At 36.6% G+C, this 22,604-nt stretch overlaps 1 protein-coding gene across 1 annotated transcript in view; it reads right to left on the bottom strand.

Annotated features, from left to right (window-relative positions):
• Positions 1–22,604, bottom strand: part of cps1 (carbamoyl-phosphate synthase 1, mitochondrial) — a 118,752-nt gene that overhangs the window by 9,468 nt on the left and 86,680 nt on the right. The window contains 5 exon segments of the mRNA XM_030125521.1: positions 7,534–7,704; positions 7,940–8,029; positions 9,440–9,547; positions 16,945–17,022; positions 20,112–20,187. Of these exon segments, the coding sequence (XP_029981381.1) occupies positions 7,534–7,704; positions 7,940–8,029; positions 9,440–9,547; positions 16,945–17,022; positions 20,112–20,187 (523 nt within the window).

The raw sequence follows: 22,604 nt of genomic DNA, 5'->3' as shown, positions 1-22,604 counted from the left end.
ATGGGAAAGTTAAAATGCCTGAACCTGGATCAGTGAAATAAATGCAGCTCCAACAACAGTACACTTGACTATGATGTTTATGAAATTCACAATCAATACAATATTATGTCTAGATAAATGGCATTCATTAACCAGTATGTTTGCATCCCATTGGAATCATTACAGGGACTTCATGACACTGCTGCCACCTAGAGGTAGATCAAAGCTTCCTTGAGGTAACAGGTTGACAAAGCCTGGGCTGGCTCTATATGCCTATGAAACAGGGAGCATCTTGTTTTATTTCTGTCATATTCCCATTTTGTCTCTTGCAAACTAGTATTTCTACTTCTACAACAGCACTATGAGACAGAATGATAATCCTAACACATGATAGTAACAAATTAGAGCATTTACAGAGACTAATGATTCAATGTCTGGTGTATACAGACCAAAACGACAGGCTGCCAGTTCCTTAAAAGCCTGTGAGTCCGTCTCTAAACCAATGAAAGAAGGCACAGTAGGTGGCCCAAGTGAGAGAGCAATGACAGAGCGAGCCAGAAGATGTGAGGGGGAAGAGAGAGAATGGAAGGACAGAAGGTAAGGGACAAAAATAAGATGGAAGAGGGTATAATGAAGTGAGCGACCGGCGTCAATGGGAAGAAGAAACGGAATAAAGAGGAGCCGACAAAATGACGGAATGACAGTATGGCGACAGGATGAAAGGACATGAAACTATAAATTTAAAAAAAGGGGACGGGGTGGGAGAAAATGAAAGTGTAGGAATAACGGCAGAGGGCAGAGGGCTCTAGTTACTTCATAGAAATTTAGAAAAGTGGGGTGCCATGTGGGAAGGCATTCTTATTTCTCCATTTAAAAGCAGACAACCTGCATTACCTTGAAAAGAAAGGCGCAGTTAGGAGCGGTATGGCTTCACTCGGTGCGTGGACACACACACAAGAACACGCATAAAGGCAAGGGGGCCACTAGGGGGGATTCATCCTTGAAGCCAGCTATCTAATCAGGCGAATGTAATGTTGGCATACTAATGTAAGAGGGGACGAAGAGAAGGGAATGCAGACAGGGAACCAGCAAGTCTTATCGTGGCTTTGTTCAAAGAGTCGGAGAAAGACGGAGAACTGTGCAGAGATAAAGTGGCAGATTGTAACCAAGAAAGAAAATGAATTCGAGGGACAGGGACACACACAGAAAGGGAGTAACAGTAGAAGGAAACTTTTAATAGTCCAATAAAAGAGACAAGAAACGGCAGTAACGTGAATGGAGATGAGGACAATTCGGAAACTCCGAGAAGGACCGACACAAAGGCATGAACTTGTGTGTCTGTGTAAATGCAGAACAGTGGTTTTGGACATGATCTATTTAAAGAAGGTCCACACTTGTTTGTTTTTTTTGTTTTGTTTTGTTGTTGTTTTTTTTTCACTCCTCATTTTAAGTCTGCCTTTACCAACTGCGGAATCAAAGCACTTCTTCAATCGTAAAATCCATGAAATAGGAATGGAAGTGAAAACAAGAGGGAGGGGGAGTGGTTAGGAATAAAAGAAAGCAACACTTGCGCCATAGAAGATTTAAATGCTACGAAAAAAAAAAAAAAGAAAAACTGCACTCAAGCCTTTGTGGAAAAAAACTCAGCAGTTTCAGTTATAATGGGTGCATCTCTTGGGAAAAAAAAAAAAAAGATGGTTGTCACAATAACCAAGGCTGTATAACTACAATGTCCTACGAACATGCACAAACATTACCTCCATGTCTCCATACCCGACACTGCCCACGCTGAGGAGACAGCAGAATTGTGAAACGCCAAAACATGAACAATGTTATCTTGGGGCACCAGCTAAGTTCCAGCACAGAAGGGAATGTAGAAAGTAAGACATTTTCACAGAAACCTCACAGTGTTGGAGGTGGGAGTGGCACCTGTATAGTGTCTTTATATTTAGAGTAAAAGACAAAAAAATACAGATATATTTGGACATATTCTTAAATGATTAGATAAAGTTTGTGTTTTAATGTTTTAGCTCCAAATGAAAGGAGATTAAATGTTTTAAAACTCTCCAGAAGAAACCCACATTATTAAAACTGCAGTGCTTGATAGTTTCTATGTGTCATTAGTTATTAATTCCATCATTATCTAATGTTTTGACAGGGTATGAGACTTCATTTATGGGAATAGGTGACAATATTTACATGACAGACACCACTCTGGATGTGAGATACCAAGCCAAACAATGAGAAAAAAGCAAAAACTCAACAGAAACCAGCACAACAATGCTAATGCTAATAATTATTATTATTATGGAGGAACATTAACAAGCAGGCTTTAGAAAAACTATCAGATGACGCCCCAGTTTTGGCCAATCATGAGCCCCTTTTACACACCACTTCTGTTACGGGAATATTTTGCTTTTATTCCAGAATCTGTGTAAATGAAATGGTGCATCATTTGGTCCTACCTTTATCGTGGCTTTGTAACGCTTCTGGAGGTAGTAATAGAGCCACGATAAAGGTGGAATCATGTATGTAAAAGGAACACATCTAATTTTCGTGCGCAACCCCCATACTGGAGGCATTTTAAAATGAGTGCAGGGCGTGTAGAGTAAACAAACATGTCAACGTGACCAGAAAGATGTCAAACTGGGGAGACGTCGAGATCTGTGAGCTGTTGCCACTTATGGCGGAGGACTCTATCCATACTAACATTTGTGGAACAGTGAAAAATGGGCCGACTCTGGAGAGGTTAGCAACAATGCTATGCTTGGGGTACTTCCAGCGCACAAGGTATATGTCACACTATATGCTGTGTTGCGTTACCGCCCCTTTGATTCTGGAACACAGGTCCGCTGTGTAAAAGTCCAGCCTGTGTCACCACCGCTTTACATTATCGATCCATTATTCATTCACTCTCACATTCTCCCTCTGGTGGTGGTAAACTACATTTTTCTCTGTGTAAAAGCGGCTTTGAATATTTTCAGACAAGTAGGTGTAAATATATGACTGACAGTTGTAATTCCCAATCACTGATCAGACTCCAGCCTGGATGCACTTGGAACACTTGGAAAAGTGACTTTATTTTTCCATAATTACATGAAGCGACATCAGCCCATTTATATTTATATTTAGTCTTTCCATTTGGACTGAGATTAGACAGCTACAAAAGAAAGGGGTGTTTTTTTTTTTTTACATGCTCTAACATTTTTTTTCCCACTGATTTTAGCTCCTGCAGCTTTAATGGCATCAGTGCCTGTTAAGTGAACTGTAGTATGCATCCAGCTGCTCATGCTTATGTGCTTATTTACATTGAGCTGAGACTTTTTCATTTGTTGACGTTAGCAGACATAAGTCCAACAACACCGCTTCTTCTATTCGTATATTTAACAAATGTGCTTAAACCTGTTATTTGTCCTGCCTTTTTCTGATTGGATAAGTGTCTGGGGCAGAAATATGACCAGGAAAGGCAAATGGAACTAGTCATATCTTTTCCAGTACTTACAGACTAAAATACACCCGTGTCTAAATTGGTAATGTCCTCCTCCATTAAAAAAAAAATCCACATTTGAAAATATCTCTGTACAAACAACAGGAAATTGGTACAAACAAACAGACAAACCATTACATTTCAACCGTGACATCATAAACTTGTTCAGCACACAAAGCAACAAGAGACATCCATGTACTGGTGTGTGACGGCGTCGTATTCTAATCTCTAGTCTCTTATTTCTCTGTCCACATGGATACACACAAACTGAAGTTTTTGTGACTTAAAGCACCATTTACATGTCAACAAAAGGCCTAAATGGAAAGAAAAATATCCACAACTGCTACAGATGAGGAATAGGGAGGGAAGTGAAAGGCATGTTAGTGGATTTAAACTAAACCTCAATGAATACCAGCAAAAATCAGGGAAGGTAATCATTCTTAAAGCTGCGTATGACTTTCATCGCCAGTTTTTCATCAAATCTGCAAAACCCAAGTCATAGCCAAACTATCACGACTCCGTTAGTCTTTCCATGATTACATACCTGAATCTCATCCCTCACAGTGAACAATTTCAAACTTGACTCTATCATAAGCAGTCCATTTGTTTACGTACCAGGCCGGTCGGTCACTCAGGCATTTTCTGAAATTTGTTGCAAAGTGCATTGTGGGAACGGGAATTCCATGCAGCCATAGTATGGATGCAGCAGCAACAAACACAGAAACGGCTTCATTGCGGCTGCTACGTGGTATTCCGTAAAGGCCCAAGTGACGGTTTGGTTTCGGTTTGGTACGTAAACAAAAGATGGCTTGTAATGGAGTCAACTTCGAAGTTGTTCATCATGAGAGAAGTGAATCAGGTGCGGAATCATGGAAAAACTAATGGATTCAGGATACTTAGGCTATGCTGGGGTGCTGATAAGTGGGGGTAAAATATGACAAATTCAAGGGGCCCAGGATTTGTGGGGGGGTGGAGGGGTCCCAGTGGATACAGGTTGGAAGTTGTTAAAATTTCGGGTAAGAGTCACTGTAGAAGAGAGGCACAGAAGTTGGGCGGCGAACATTGAAAGGTTAAGTTTTGGTTTCGTTTTCACGCAGTCGTAATTGATGTTGTGTATGGAGCGCACCCCCAACCCCCCCGGTCCGACAGACTGCGAAGATAGTCAATTTCTGTAGTGTCCACAAGGATTATGCTTTCATGGGGCGCCCCTGAGGCTATGACTCGGGTTTTACAGATTTGATGAAAAATTGGTGACAAAAGTCAGACACAGCTTTAAAGTATATGTTATCTGCTTGTGTGTAAAAAATAAATAAATAAAAATCAGCTAATGACTGTCCTTTTCTTCACATTGCACTTACAGATGTAAAAATAACAGATCTCTATTGGGCTCCAAAATGTGTCCCTACACTCATCTTCTCCCATATTCGACATTCAATAGCTAGAAGTTTTGTTGTTTTTTTTTTCCATCCAACAAGTGTGCACAGGGGACAGACATCAACCAACCAAATCAGCTTTCTCTTCCTCAAATGCTGTTTTTATCCCCTTTCTTTCCTCAGTATCAAAAAACATAACGGTGTTATTGTTCCTATGAGTGTATGTATAGAGACAGAAATGACACAATAGGGACTTGTTAGTGAAAAGAAGACATGGCCTCAAACAAGAGGCCTGTCAGAGAGAGAAAAGAGGCAGACAGAGGATGAGAATATGAGACAGATAAATGAAGGTCATCTCTGTGGATGAGAAAGATTTGTGCCTTGTGATGATACATTAAGGACAGTGAGGATGAAGGCTGAAAGTGGGGTGGGGGGGGTGGGGGTGGGGTTAAGTGATGGCGGTCACTCGAGGCTCCTGAAGCGGGACAGAGCTTTGTGTTTTAATGGTTACTTCTATATTTACAGTTGTGTTCAAGAGGATAAAAGAAATTAACACATGTGTAACGGCGAGAGAGGAGGAGGTGAAAGGGGGAAGTGGGAAGGGGGGAAGGGGGAAGGGGGAGAGGGGGGTCTAGCAAGGCTCATATCAAACAGGAGGTGTGAAGTCTGTAACATAAACTGCAGTTAACTCCAGAAGTCTTTTAAGCCTGGCGCCTGGAGTATTCAGAGTTCTGATTAATATTCCTCACCACTGTGCAGACTAGAAATTGAAAACTTTAGGTGGCGGGGAAGAGTGGGGGATTATACCTGCGTGATTGGCTCCAAACTACAGCTATTGTTACAGCAGCTCTGTTGTAATTAGAAGGAGAAATTACTTTGGAAAAAAGAGCTTCGGAACAGCTGGCGACATGTAAACTCTCTCATACCCTATCTTAGAAGTAAGCCTCGGAGCCAGTGTGAGAAAGCGCCTTCTACCCCCTCCCGTCGTATTCTGGTAAGGGGATGGAACCGTAATTGCTGCCTTTGTTATGTGATCCAATGGAGGCTGTACTAGCAAAACCTGCAGTAGCTATTAAGTTATCATATATGCGGTGCTCTTTTACATACAAAGAAAGTCATTTTCCAGCCGCACAAAAAAGAACAGACTGTAAGAAGTTCAGAGACAAGGTTATTAGGGAGTCAGAAGTTGTAGGCTCGCTATTGTTTTACCGCCCCTTTACATCCGGTAATTAAGGAAGCTCGCATTTTAATAATAATTGCACAGGAATATAAAAAGTAAGCCACGAGGCTGTTAATGGCCAAATGGGCTTGACCTAAAATCACATACCTCTAATATGCCTTAAATGTCTGATCTTAATTGATCACCTTGTGAGTCTGTTAAGCTAATGGCTATTTAAGTCATTAAACACTTCTATTCCTTATTATCACCTTCCCTTTCATTCATTAATCATATCAGGGTTGCTACAGATTTTCCACTACTTGAAGACTCGTATTACCAAATTTCTCTGTAGATTTTCTAAACCGCATTTAACATCTGACCTCGCGTAAATAGCTTTAACCCATAAGGACCCAAACAGCCACTGGACACCAGATTCATCTACTAAGCTAAACTGTTTAATACCTGTTGACCCACTAATTCTATCAATACATGAGAATAATTGGTGTAACATGCAGTTTATCACCTTTTCATTTGGACGTTCAGAGGCTTCGTAGTGAATGTGGAAACACTGTCATCTTCTACAACATTGATTCACCAGTAAAACCCATGACTCCATCAATGACAATGGATGGAGACACTTGGTTTATTTAAAAGTCACTTTTTCTTCACTTTTCTTTCTGATATACTAATCCTCAACTGCAATCTGAGTTTTTATGAACATCTACATGATCAGTGAATTAAACAGAGGAAGATTCCTGATTTTTACTGTAAAAATACAAAATACAGAGGATAATATTGTACTTAAAAAGGTGATAAATCACTTTAAAAAAGTCAAAAATAGAGAAAAAATAAACTCTTTTGGAACTCTCACATAAGTAACACTGGGTCTTTATGGGTTAAAATGACGTTCTGGTCAATAGCTGATGCCAATACCGATGTTAGTTTGCTTCTTTATTTTGTTTTGGTTTGGTTGTTTATTCCCCATATGCAAAAAAAAAAAATCTTCCTTATGAATCTAATAATAATACTTCCTGTTTTTTTTCCTATTCTTTGCTTATTTGGAGAAGCAAATCATAGAAAACTTCTCTTTCGGGTACAATTCAATGTCCACACCTCAAATGTGAATGAAAGAGTTGCTAACCCAAGTTTTTTGGTAGAATATAGAACAAATATAACAAGTGGGCAATAGGAGAGGGTTTGCTCCGCTTCTTCATCAATATTGTTCCTGTTTTAAAGTCTTTCATTCATTCCTCACATTATCTATTATTATAATATTTCATATTATGAAAAAAAACTTTAATATAACACAAAAGATAAATATCTGCCACTGCCATCGCTGAAAAGACATCTTAAATGCTTGTCCAATATATTGTTGCATCCATAATTTAATTTTGTATGTATCGATAAGGCCCCATGACCCTAGTGAGGATAAAGCGGGTTCAGAAAATGAGTGAATGTATCGATAAGGACTAAAAATTAAAATCCATGATTTGGGAAAAAAAGCTATGAAAGCTGCAGCGGTCTCCTTTTCTTACCTTGATGCCGACGTAGTCCACAGGAATGATGGGCTTCTCCAGAGAAGGCAGGCTGGTTTCATCCATAGGCTCTCCCACCATCACTTTGGTTGCCACATTAATAAAGTCCACGCCGATAGTTTTTGATACAAATGGGAAGGAGCGTGACGCCCGCAGATTACACTCTATCACCTGGAACACAAGACACAAATACTGAGATTTCCAAAAGCCAAAACGCCTCCCATTCGTGCAGCTTACACACTCAATGCACAAACATATAACCGAGCAAAGTTTATGTGTGCACATTTACTCCAGCGGGTAAATCAAAATTGAAGTCTATACAGGATGTGATTTCAATTTGAGCGAACTGCTTTTGCTGCGACTGCATGTGAGAATGTATAGTCGCACATGGGGAAACATCACTCACCATGACATCATTGCCTTTAACCAGAAATTGGGTGTTAAAGGGCCCCGAAATCTCAAATGCTTGTGCGATTTTCCGGGTGGCGGTCTTAACCTGGGAAATGAAAACGAACGCAGACGTTATATACGAGACTGAGCCTGTAAACTGCTGTGTGCCATCATATCTGGATACAAACTGGAAATGATTCCATTCCTTCATCCCCAGTGTTATCAAACTGTGCAACACCTCAGTCGATGGCAGACAGACTGGAGACTAAACTGAAGACTATTCTGCACATTATTCATTGACTTAATGGTACCGTTTTATAACCCCGCCCCCTGAAGGGAAGGCAAGGGCTGTTGTTTTTTTTTTTTTTTTTTTTTTTTTTTTGTTTGTTTCTTAACACTTTAGCAGCAACACTATTGGTTGAATTCACACCAAATTTGGTTTGTAGATTGCCAGTGACCCAGAATAGATCTGACTACATTTAGGTACCGTGAAGTAATGGTACTAATGTAAGGAGTGATGTTCAGAAAGAAAATGTGGATGTTGACAGGTGTCTGGATCAGCACTTATGTTGCTGGAATGTGCTAAAAGTGATGTTCTAATGTTCTAAAGTGCATGTTCTTTTCACCTTACATGTGTTTTTTTTTGTATTTTTTTTTTTATATTTACTTCTTGTATTTTTTTATTTATTTTTGCCACTTACGGGTGAAGAACTAAATGTGGCAACTTCAATGACTTTGATTTTCTTCATAATATAAAAAAAAAAAAAACATTTCACAAAAGTATTAAAGTCTTATGTCCTCCAATAACACACTAAGGTTGAAATGCTGAATTCCAGAGTATTTCTATGAGTGCCCCATAATGGGTTTTAAAAAAAAAATAAAATAAAAATGGAGCTTCTCCTACATGGCCTTTTGATGATCTTGAATGATCTTTTAGTTAAATCTTATGCGCCCAGTACTGACATACTGAATGTTGGCCCAAATAGATTTTTTTAATAGTATGCACACAGCACTTTACTATCACATAGCACTTTTTACATATTGAGATTGAACATTTGACAACTGTATTTATGTTTTATACTATGTTCAAGTCATGCGACAACCTTTAGTTCAAGTGCACTATCTATCTATCTATCTATCTATCTATCTATCTATCTATCTATCTATCTATCTATCTATCTATCTATCTATCTATCTATCTATCTATCTACCTACTTACTTCTCCATTAAACTCACAGTATAAGACAAATGTGTCCCAATGAGACGTCATTAAAAGATGGATGAAATTATGTGTAAATAATGATAAAATGTTATTTCTGTTAGTTCCATCCAGCTATTTTTATACAGGCATATAGAGATAACCATCAAAATGATGTAAAATAATCACTATTGCTGCAATATGGTGATTGGGAAGTACTTGTTACAGACCCGTTCATGGTCATACGAAAGAAATGTAAACAAATCACATTATATTTTTTGTTTTTTATATTTTTGCTAACTTATTGACTTATCTGACCTTTTCCAGCGCTCCCTGGCTGATGGTCTGTGTTGGCAGCATTAAGGTGGCATCTCCCGAGTGCACACCTGCGTCCTCCACATGCTCCGTTATGGCGTGGACCAGAACCTGGACAGACGAGACAACAACAGTACACGCATCGTATTATTTTGACTGCTGATAAAATTTAGCCTTTTTATGCCCCCAATAGGGATGCACTGATAACGATACCAGTATCAGGTATCGGACCGATACTGAGTGTGTGTGGTAATACTCATACTCGTAAAAGTGCTCCGAAACAAACAATCGTACGGAGCGGAGGAGTAATGTGTGTGGAGATTTTTTTTTAAAAGAAACGACGGTGACAAAAGTAACGCTGACTGCAAGTAACGTTAAAGACACAGAAGGATACGGACTTAGCGTTCTGTCTGTCCTCTGCATACATTCCATATGTAATTCTGTCCGTTTTCCAGGAGCTAGCAGATGCATTCCCAGAGCCCTATAAAGAGCATCATATTATCATATACCTCTACCCAGATGGAGAAGCAGTGCCACTGGGAACCATGAAGGTAGCGGCTCTTTGCAAAGAGCAACTGTGTGAGTGAGTGAAAAACTACTGACATATTTATGACAACTACCCTCATCAAAATCAACATTAGTATCCACATTAGTGTTACCTCTGCCATGGAACGGCGTTTGTTTGTTTGTCTACAGGATAACTCAAACAGTTATGGACGGATTTTGATGATATTTTCAGGAAAATATCAGGAAATGTTGATACTGGCACAAGGAACAAATGATTAAATTTTGGTGGAGATCGGGGGGGCTGGGGGGGGCAGCAGATTTTTGGTTTGTTTGTCTGTTAGCAAGATAAATTTAAAAAGTTATGGAATGATTTTGATAACATTTTCAGGAAATGTTGATACTGGCACAAGGAACAAATGATTAAAATTTGGTGGTGATGCTTTTCTAGTTATTACTTACTTTCTTCTTAAAAAAACTTCACTCTTCTTCGTGGTATTCGGCCAGTATGGTTAATTAAGAGTGGCGCCCTCTGGTGGAATGATTGAGAAACGCTCATTCCAACGCATTAAATTTGTTCCAGTCAGACTAATGACAACGACAATAAAGCACATTTTCAAAAGTAACTGAGAACTGTAATGGGATTATTAAGTATTCATATCAGTACTCAGTATCGGCAAGTACTCAAAAGTCAGTACTTGGTCTGGAAAAAAGTGTTATCGGTGCATCCCTAGCCCACGGTGTAATAACAGACCAACACAGTATATGAAAAAAAAAAAAAAAATCGAAGTGGGTTTTGTGAAAAGCTTTCCATACTAGACCCAATAGGAAAGTACGCATGTGGTTATGTCGTGTCAAAAGAATAACTTCCGACATTTCACCCACAGGAGGGAAGATTTGTATCACCAACGAACTGCGTGCGTCTGTGTCTGTAAATGAGCTGCCGTGTCATTAGCGCATTTAAAGTGCTGCTAACCACAGCATTCATTAGCGCTCTTCAGATAGAGCCTGTAATTAATACGTATTATCTCTGACTTTTCCACTCTCCCACACATATACTCGTCTCTCTCTCTCTCTCTCTCCCTGTCTCTCTCACACACACGCGACCAGGCCAGGAATAATGAGGCCTGTTTGGTATTCAATGAATGGACAGCTTGTTAATGTGATACTGAAGATAAAGGAGGGGCTGCATTCAGGGATAGAAGACAGGGAGAAAATGTACCATACAACTGGATTGCCCACGTTCGAACTGACACCCTTGAAATGACTCCCACAGCCCAAACAATAGAAAAAAAAAAACAGACAGGGTGTCAGGACAAGTACCTATGTGGCTCTGTAGAATGCCAACCACTACAGTTATAGAAGTTTTCAGAAGTTCCTATCAAAGCAAAAACTCGGATCAGTATTTTTACCCCATGCCATGAGAACTATGATGAAATTATTACGCAATCGTTTCAGTCTAAACCACCTGCTCCCACTATTTAAATGGATATCCTCCTTGTGCAGCGTTTACCTTAGATTCATTTAGAACTGACAACATTTTTCTTACATCTTTTTCTGCGATTGAAATGTTTGCTGTTCCGCTTATCAAAAATTCATCCGTGCGAGTGTTGTTTGGGTTTTAGCAGCAGGAGATTCAGATTCAATATTGTTTTGCCCAGATTAATGATTTAAAAGAAATCAAATACTGTTTGCAGTGGGTTGTATTTTTCGCTCTTTGGTGATTTTATTGATGAATAAAGTGAGATATGTATTTACAGGATAAAAAGAAGGATCAGGCAGAAAAAAACAGAACTATATGAATGTATACTTAGTGCCATTAAAAACACACGGTCCTAACATGTGATGTGATTTCCAGAAAGTGATTTGCTCAGGTGCCTATTTTCAATTTCTGAGTACCTGTATTCAACTGAATAAACATGTTAAGTTGGTCACAATTTGTCCACATTTCATTCTCTAATGATATTTTTGTGTTTCAGGTACATGGGCCAGACGTGGCCCTCAAACAGGCCGGAAGGATCTGGTACCACGTAGTTCCTGGAGCACCTCCTCTTTTTGCATTCTTCATATGGGATGGAAATGAAGTAACGCTGGTTCAACACGTGCTTCCCTCTTTAATATGACGGTAACCCCAAACCAATCTAAAGCCCAGATGGACCAGTGTCAGTGAATTGTTTATGTCCAATCATGTAAATTCATTGCATGCGGTGTTGAGAAATCTGATGTTTAAATTTATGCGCCGCCTAAATCATTCAGAAAATACTGTAATTTTATTGCTGACTAATCTTGCATATAGTGCTGTACGTTACGCATCTCTGTTCTGGAAACAAAAGTATGACGGCCTCTTGAAAGTATAGAGGGTTTTTTTTTTCTAATTGTGTTTTTTTTTTTTTTATTGTGTTTGCTTTTCAATGTGGACTATGAGTCTGTAATAAAGCTTATCTATCTCTCTATCTATCTATCTCGCTATCTACGAGGGCCATTCAATAAGTTGATGGCCTCACCCAGAAATACTGGTTGTTATAATACAGGATGTTACATTCTTTCATGATGGGATAGTGATGCTTGAACATCGATGGACCAAGTGCATTGCTGTAAATGGAGATTATGTTGAAAAATAAAATATAAATGATCAGTCTGTGTTGTTCTGTTCTGGGTGAGGCCATGAACTTATTGAACGGCCCTCGTCTGTCTGTCTGTCTGTCTGTCTGTCTGTCTGTCTGTCTGTCTGTCTGTCTGTCTGTCTGTCTGTCTGTCTGTCTGTCTGTCTGTCTGTCTGTCTGTCTCTCTCTCTCTCTCTCTCTCTCTCTCTCTCTCAACTTGTATCGGCCTCTTTTTGAGCCTCATTTGAACTATTGTAATGTTATATGGTGCAACACATATCCTACTTATTTTGAGAAAGTACAGATCTTACAAAAGAAAGTCATTCGAGTAATCTCATGGATTAAGTCAGTGGTTCCCAACCTTTTTTGGCTCGTGACCCCATTTTAGCATCACACATTTCTGGTGACCCCAGACGTTCAAAACAGAGACTTTTTTTTTTTTTTTTGCTGAAATTAATTTTATCTTCCTTGGCCAGGATATGTACAGTTAGTCCAGCTTGTATTTACAAGGCTGACAATTAACACTGAACAAACAATAGCTCAAAATGTGAATTATGAAAGAGCTGCAGCATCTTAACCATTAGTGGTCTGAGCCTATTTTGGCTGTTTTTGAGTTCTTTTGATTTTGTCTTTATATACTATATAAACAAATGTTTACTATACCCATGTTTACTATCTTCTTTTTCAGCACAACTTCATCTATCTCATCTGCTTTTTTTTTTTTTTCACTTTAACCTACCAACATAAAAGGCCAAAAAACACACAAAAAATATAAAGTCCAATTTGAAAAATGTATATAATTTATTGCATAAATAACACAAAGATGCTTAATGAACCTTTTCAAAGACTTTAAAAGTAAATATTGGTTCCAAATATTAGGTATAGAAAATAAAAATTGTAATAACTTAAAAAATACTCAAATATTTGACCTAAAAGCAGATCTTTACAGAGGCGTTTTCTCAACCAATTACTGGAAATTTCAGGCGACCCCATGTGGGGCCAAGGTTGAAAAAACACTTGACTAAGTTAAATGTTCCCTCTGATCCTCTTTCCTATCGATGCAAACTTCTGAAACTCACTGAGTCCAACACTTTCCGCAATGCCTGTGTAATATATAAGGTAATATTTAAATGTAAAGATATGGTTTTATGTCAAATATTTGTCAAACATTTGAGTATAGTTTTAATTTATTACCATTTTAATTTTATATACCTGATATTTGGAACCAGTATTCACTTTTAAAGTCTTTGAAAAGGTTCCTTAAACATCTTTGTGTTATTTTTGTAATAAATTATATACATTTTCAATTCAGATTCTATCTTTTTTGTGTGTTTTTTGGCCTTTTATGTTGATATAGTAGGTTAAAATGAAAAACTAATAGGCAGATGATATAGATGAAGTTGTGCTGAAAAAAAAGATACCAAACATGGGTATAGTAAACATTTCTTTATGTAGTATATAAAGACAAAATCAAAAGTACTCAAAAACGGCCTTGGCTTCTGGGGTTACCCTTTTTACAAAATCGTATCTTGCTGTAAATTCTGAAAACAAGTTGCATACATAAGTTGCATACATATTTTAAATAAAATGTGACGTGAACTAAATTAATTTAGTATATCTCCAAATATACATGTTATTCTGACCTGTGCGTTTTTAAAGGCATCAAGTATATATGAAAGTATGTCCAGTCAGGTAAGAAAACGTGTTCAAGTTCAATCACTTCAATATTTCACTCATCTGAAAAGAAAAATTAATTTAGCATTAACACCTTCCCTCGTTTTTTTTAATGTATTCCATTTTTTTTTCACCCCCATCAGATCCCTCTCTGGGTTGTAATGGCTGTTTGTTAAAGATGAATGAGATTACTTTCACTTTATTCATCTACAGGGCTCAATATCCGTCTTACCTTTTCCTTTAGAGTGAAAAATGGAGGGAAAATGAGATGAATAACAATGATACCGTTTTAAATGAATATGTGATTTAAAGCGTTATCGGTGATAAAAGAGGGAGACGGTGTTTTCATGTAAACAGTTGATGCGCAGTATAAAGCAAACGGTGTATCCCAGTTTTAAAAAAAGCACCATCTCTGATTTGCTTCATTCTTTCAGAAAATGACATTAGTCCTTGTAAACGCCAGAGCTAATTTCACCCTTGTATATCTTAGTTTTTGAGATATTAGGGCTTTGCAAATGGGTCACAGCGCTCATTTCACAACAAAAAACAAGTGGTATAGAAAAAGATGTCAAGTTCAATAAGTCACTACTTTTGTACTACTCATGACAGATGCATGAAATTTGAGTTTCTCTAACGTACAAGATGTTTTCAACTTCTCTAAAGTAAGATTCACAGTTGCATATATATGCTAAATTACAGCTTGCTTAAAAAAACAAAAAAAAATGTTATTTATGCTTGAGAGCCACATTGAAGCAAATATGATTCGTCACATGACACTATTTCCTTCCCATCATGGTGACAGTATTTTTCTGTCACCATGGAAATAATATTTTTGATTTGTGAAGCAATACAAGTGAAGAAAAAAAAAAAAAATCATTGTTCATATATGACAAAGTCTACCTTAAAAACAAGAGGGCGAAGTCAAAGAGAAGGTTAACATCTGGTCAAAAAAATAAAATTACAATGATCTACACCAAACTTATATTTCTGGGTAGGTAATTACTTATATTTTCAGCAAAATGTATTTTGAAATGAGAAAAAATTTGTGAAAAAAAAATTTTTTTTGAGGAGTTTTGAGTGTAAAGGATAAGGTAGAAAAAACTGTGTGCCTTTCTGGTTTCTGTTATAAATCTATTGACAAAAAGATACGCGTCAACAGAGACTTTTTGGAAATTGTTGGTGATGATTCATCTAAGCCTTGAGTAAAGATGATTTTTTTTTTTTACCTCCTGTAAAATGGATGACTGCTCTATGGAAACATCATGATAATAAGTCACAATCGGGTTGCTGTTAAATTTCTGCTGTTGTTTATTTGATGTTGGACACAAAATTATCATCATTTACTGATAGCAGTCTAGTATTTCGACTATGTTCCATTTAATGCACTTGGGCCTTGGGAAGGTTAACATCTGGTCAAAAAAATTAAATTACAATAATCTACACCAAACTTATATTTCTGGGTAGGTAATTACTTATATTTTCTGGAAAATGTTTTTGAAATGAGAAAAAAAAATGTGAAAAATTTTTTAAAAAAGTTTTATGAGAGTGAATGTTTGGAAAGTGACAGTTTTCTGCCGTCGTTCTGGGTTCATTTTATAAACTCTCATAAATAAACTAAAATTATTCCAAATACACTGATATTTGACTTTTATATTATTTATGTCATATTCTAAACACAGTTTTTTAAATGAATAAATACATATATCTATGCAAAATACATTTGAATACAATAATATTATTTGTATATTGTAAATATTGTTTTAAAAAATGTATATAATATAATTGAAATAAAAAAAAGTTTATTTTGATATTTTGTTGTCCATCTGTGACGCTGCCATTTGTCAAAACGCTTCCTATTTAGGTATGATCAGATATTTTTTTTCCTCTAACCATTCATTCATTCATTCATTTTCTGAACCCGCTTTATCCTCACTAGGGTCACGGGGGTCACTTGGAGCCTATCCCAGCTACATAGGGGCGAAGGCGGGGTACACCCTGGACAAGTCGCCAGTTCATTGCAGGGCTGAACATATAGAGACAAACAATCACTCTCACATTCACACCTATGGGCAACCAATTATTAGTTTATAAAATAGAGGGTTTAAGGTATACACGGAGTACATTTTAGGATGAAAATGTCACAGGAACTTTGTAACTCTTGCAAAAAATAGATGTTAATTTTTTTTTGTCCATCTGTTACACAGTAGTTTTTGATATGTTTTTATTTAAGAATATTTGAAACTACATTTTGCCCTTTGAGTCTAAGATGGCATTCAAACCTTTACAATTATGTGTAATATTTGTCTTGAACTTGTCTGGTTCAAAAGTTTTGAATCAAAAAGTAGTGGGCTGTCCATCTGTGACGCCCAAGAGCCTGTTTGAATTAATATATGCACAAAATATGAAGTTTGTATCTTTAACCAAGAGTATCGATCACTCCATGTTTGCTTCATGCATTCGTCACGAATAGATCAAAAGCAATGGCTTCTTGAACTTAGCATAATTTTTATTTACCATGTTTTTACAGTCAAATCAAGTGTCACACCCCATTTCCAACATAAGGCTGATATTTTATGTGGTGTTTACTACGACTAATAATATGACTTTTTCCAAAACAGTGAAGCAAGTCGGAGATGGTCTTTTGGGAATGTTCTCTGGAATCCAGTGACTCGAGATGGAATCACCCTCGCTTGAACAACTGCACAAAACATCAAAGTAATGTCTTACCTTTCCACATTTGGCCACGGCGTCCACTTCCACCTCCCTGGCGCCGCGGATGAACTTCGTGATGACCACTGGATGCTCCTGGGGGACGGTTATTTTATATATAAAGAAGAAAAAATGTCATAATGGGTTATAAGTAGGTTAGTCAAATTAAGAACCACAAAAAATTCATAAAGTTTAAATTTCAAGTTGAAGAATACATTTTATAGAAACGCATACTTATTTCATGTTAATTACCGATGTTCCTTTAATACTATAATACTTTAATCCTATGAGTTTTTCATGGTGCTTAATTTGACTTATTACCCTATGACGTGCAATATCTGTCTATGTTTACAGTATTCGATATTATTTTATTCTTTCACTTTATTTATCCTATAATATTTATTTCCCCATGTCATTTGCACTATTTCCAAAACCATTTGCACTACTCTCTATTTGCACTACTTAATTATATATATAATTTTTGTTTGTTTTTGTTTTTTTACAAACATTCCTAGTTCTTCTATTTTTTCTAATGTAAATAAGTTGTGCCTTCTCACTGTCATTTGTTGTGCACTAAACTAGAGAGCTCTAGCTCAATTTCATTGTACAATGGCAATAAAGAGATTCTGATTCTAATACAGGGTTCGCACACATTTTCAAGGTCAAATTCAAGCACTTTTCAAGCACTGTTTCAATACATTTTTCCAGCACAGCACCTTATTGCTTGTTAAAATACATATCTACAGGAATACATACACTTGTGATTATTTTTTTCACTTTTCATCACGATGTACATTGTATTAATTTGATTTAGTGATTTTTTTCCACACATGCAATGAAATTTAACATAAATGTGAACAAGGAAAACAAATAATACAAAAATCAACATTAAAGACAATCTTAGACAATCTTATATGCTACAAACATAAAATTATGTTCCAAAATAGGAAAAATGTTTGGAAATTAAAGAAGAATACAAAGTTTTATCCAAAAAAGGGAAGCCACCTTGCATTCTTCAGGCACACTCGCATTGAAACAAAGATTTCGATAAAAATTATACCTGGAGTTGACCTGAGAGCACCCGTTAATTTTCTTTTTTGACAAAGTTTTATTTTTCAGAATGTACTACTTCTCTGTAAGTAGCTTTGGCTTGACCTCTAACCTGGCAGAGTTAATACTACAAATAAATAAATCACATCATCGAGTTGTAATTGCAAGCTCTTTCAAAAGTAAAATTCAAGCACTTTTCAAACCATGAATTTCAAGCATTTTCAAGGATTTTAAGCACCCCTACAAACCCTGTTTAATAAAGTAAATACCAAATGTGCAGAGGACTTGGACAGCTGCATTAGGTGCATGTGTATATTTTTTTCCAACCATGTGATGCAATGCAATGTAGACTTGTTTGAAACCTCCTGTATTTGTGTCAGACTCGTATGGGACTTATTTGCACATGGAGCAGGAACACCACTTCACCTCTTCTAATGAGGGTTTCATCTGATGTGGATTTCAGGAACTTGAATTTGATGTGTCACCGCTGAAAACCCTTCCGTCTAAGGGCTTGTATTTATGTTCTGAGGGTGTGATTTTTCTAAGTATGTGAGTGTGTTTGCCTGTAGGTGCCCCTGGGCCACCTGGGGGTTCAAGTGAAGTTGAGGGGGACACAAAATACTAGCCAACAGCCATGCAAGCTGGTCGTATTATGCATTGAAAGCAAAGGAAGGACACAACAGTAGGAAAAAAAAAAAAAAAACACTCAGGAGTGTGTAGTTTTCAAACATGTTAATTCAATACAAATGAAGACGATGAAAAATGAGAAGCCGAGGCTGGAGAAGAGAGGGAGGTCCGCTGTAATATGTTTGTCTCATATGTGCAGTTAACCCTGTAAAGCCTGAACCATTAAATCATTGACAGAAAATTCCAGTTCTTTGAAACTGGAGGCTTTATTGGTCCTTTTCAAATATCCATTTCCATGTATGACTTTCAATTTTGTATCATATTTGATACATCAGGTCTCAATGCTCCAATATTATTATTTTTGAACAAAAACATAATATAACACAAAGAAAAATAAATAAATAAAAGTAGATAGATAGATAGATAGATAGATAGATAGATAGATAGATAGATAGATAGATAGATAGATAGATAGATAGATAGATAGTGCACTTGAACTAAAGGTGATAGAAAGAAAGTAATTTCTTTTCAAAATGACCAAAGTTCTGCCTCCTTCCTCATGAATGATAGTTTTGTAGTATCACTGGAAAGGCCTCTAGTGAACAAATTCCTCCCCCCATGTGGATTATCTGTGTATTGCATGTATCTAATAGTATACATCAGGTTTTTTAGGAAAAACAAATATCACACCGATTATGTAGCGGGCTTCAAAATAAAAGAAAAATGAAAATTATCGGGTGTTCTCAGGTCAACTCCAGATATATTTTTATCTCAATCTTTGTCTCCTGTTCCTGAAGAACACCAGGTAGCTTCCCTTCTTTTTTTTTTTGAAAAAACTGTGTTCTTTAATTTCTATACTTTTTTGACATTGTGGAACATAATTTTATATGTTTCCAGCATAATACAATGTACATCATTGTGATAATGGAAAAAAATGATCATGAATATATGTATTCCTGTAGATATGTATCTTACCACAGCGATAAGGTGCTGTGCTGGAAAAATTTGAGAAACATCTTTAAAAGTGCTTGAATTTGACCTTGAAAAATGTGTACAAACCCTGTAAAGCCTGAACCATTAAATCATTGACAGAAAATTCCAGTTCTTTGAAACTGGAGCCTTTACTGGTCCTTCTGAACCACCCAAAAAAGGTTTTCAAATGTATATTTCCATGTATTAGTTTCAATTTTGTATCATATTTGATACATCGGGTCTCAATGCTCAAATATTATTTTGAACAAACAAAAACATAATATAACACAAACATGTCTAAGAAATCAGTAATTCTTTTTCAAAATTGTCAAAGTTCTTCCTCCTTCCTCATTAATTTAATCTTGTAGTGTCACTGGAAAGGCCTCTGGTGAATGAATTCCTCCCCCCTGGTGGATTATCTGTGTATTGCATGTATCTAATTGTATACATCAGGTTTTTCAAGAAAATATCACACTTATGTAGAGGGCTTCAAAACTCATGTATCAAATACGTTGCAGGGTTAACACCGGTCTCACCTGCGACACCTGAGTGGCCTCTTCCAAGAAGCGCTTCATCTCCTCCTCTCCGTACACAACATTCATCGCCGAGCCACTGGTGGAAGAAAAATCAGGAGGAAAAAAAAAAAAAAAGAAAAGGGAAGGGGGGGTGAGAGAGAGAACAAAAGGCCACAGGAGAGGAAGAGAAGCAAGCAAACAAGAGAACATACAAGCTTCAAATGATCGTTCAAAACACTCATTATCTCTCTGTTGCATCACTATTACCATCGGGAGCAAGATCTGGAAACAGTCAAAATAGGGAGCGAGAGAAAGAGAAAGGGAAAAAAAGAACAGCTATTTAGGTCGAAAACCACTCCAGGCTCTTGAAAACGAGTTCAGAACTTTAGTCATTAAAAAACAACAGATTTAGGCTAGTTTTGTTGTGCTTGTTGTTTTTGATTTTAGACAGTTAGCTGGGCTATCCTCCTGCCTGGAAAAAAAAGGAGGTGGTGAGAGAAACAGGACAGAGCAAAGCCACAGGCGGAGGTCAGAGCTTCACTGCTTCACTGGTTGGTGCTCAGAGGCAGACATATGTCCAACACCACAGTAAAATACCAGCCCTACAAGTCTGCACCAGCCCTATGCAACTCATGTACACTTTCTGTTGACTACGTGAAGCTGTATCATTTCTGGAGATTGTTTTATTTTCTGCAATACTTCCACATATGCTTCATTCTATTTTATATATCAGGTGTTTGTTTTTTTTTTAACTGTGTGTTTTTATTGTCGACCCTGCATTGTCATTTCGTTCTTCAGTGCATCTTTGCTTGAATGACAATAAAGTGATCTGATTCTGATATTAAATGTCAATATACATTAGTTTAGCTGTTACTGTACATTTTGATGCTTATTGTATTCTTTTACTTTATTTTATGTATGTTTTGCCTATTTTTTTCCACATTATTTTTTTGTAGGTTCATTATACAGACACATATTTGCCTCTGTGTCACCAACATCAGTTTTTGCAGCATTTGGAAACACTGAAGAACTCAGCTCCATTTCAAGCAGGGGATTTGCATGTGAAAGCTGAAAAAAAAAAATTAAATAAATAAATCTAGGCATATGTATATATGTATGTGTGCTTACATATATATATGTTGATGGGGGATCATGACACATTTCATATGTATGTGTGTATGCATTTGTATTTGGATGTGTGTGCATGTATGTATGTGTACACTACAAACAAAAAGTTAGGGATATAATTATTTTTTTTTTGTCTTTTATTGGTCATTTTTGCCATTTGTAAATAAAACTATGTCTGGTTAGTAAAAATGTGTTTCAATTCAAACTAAAAATTAAGGATATATGGCAAAAATAAATACATACATGCATAATTTTTTTTGTCTTTTTTGTCATTTTAAGCCATTTGTAAATAAAACTGTCTGATCGTTTAAAAAAAAATGTGTTTCAATTCAATTCACACACAAAAATTAAAAAGTGCTGTGCAAGAATCCCAACTGAAAAAAATAGCCCAAAAATTAAATATATCCTTAACTTTTTGTTTGTAGTGTATATATACCTCTTTTTTTTTTTTTTTTTACCACTCTTCTCTGTGATATTTTGTACCTATGTTTATGTGTCATTTTGCGTCTCACAAACTCTGTTCCATTTGTTCAGGACGATAGGTGGTCTGCTTTGTGAATTTTTTTTTTTTTTTTTTTTGTATGTGTATTTTGTATATGTTCTGTTCTGTATAAAAACAACAATTCCTATTGTTTAGATTTTTTTTTTTTTTTTTTTACACTACTGCTGGGTCAAAACACAATAATGTCCCATCAGAGGGCAAACTTTAATTGACTGCCATTCCAACATTTATTTCAGTATAAAGTATCTGCTTGTTTTGTAGAATCCCTTATGGTCCAACTAAAGCAAAAATGAATTTAACAGTAAAAACGTGGGTCATTTAGCAACACTAATCTGTCAAAATTGTCTCTAAAATGTCTTGTCAGAGAGATTTTGAATACCGTGTTTTAACCCCGCTGTAAAAAACTCAATAAAGAATAACTGAAAAATAAATAAAAGACAGTCTACCTGGTGCTAGTGCAAATTATTGTAAAACTGTAGTCATGTCTCGCTACTTATTCGAACTGAAATGAATGATCAACGAAAAAAATAGACAGTTTTTTCCTCCTCAAGGTTGCTTCAGGATGTTTCATGGGTAAATACATCCAAGTTTGTGAGTTTTTAAAAGCACATTTTACTGTTGTAAGAAAAAAAAAAAAAAAAAAAATGACATAAGGCACAAATCTGACAAGGAAACAGTGTTTGGTGTGTTAATGGGTGAGTTTGTGCATATGTACTGAAGATGAGAAAAACATTCAAAAACCATTACCAACTGTGTCAAAGACCAGAGTGAAAACGCTTTGGGGATGAGGAGGAGATCAGGGAGAGTTCACCTTAAACTGATGCCGGCATCAGAGGACAGGATAGATGAAAACCTTTTAGAACAACACCCTAAACTCTAGTCCA

This window comes from Sphaeramia orbicularis, chromosome 21, assembly GCF_902148855.1.
Source record: "Sphaeramia orbicularis chromosome 21, fSphaOr1.1, whole genome shotgun sequence".
Classification (NCBI taxonomy): Eukaryota; Metazoa; Chordata; class Actinopteri; order Kurtiformes; family Apogonidae; genus Sphaeramia; species Sphaeramia orbicularis.
This window is presented reverse-complemented; position numbering and strand designations above follow the sequence as displayed.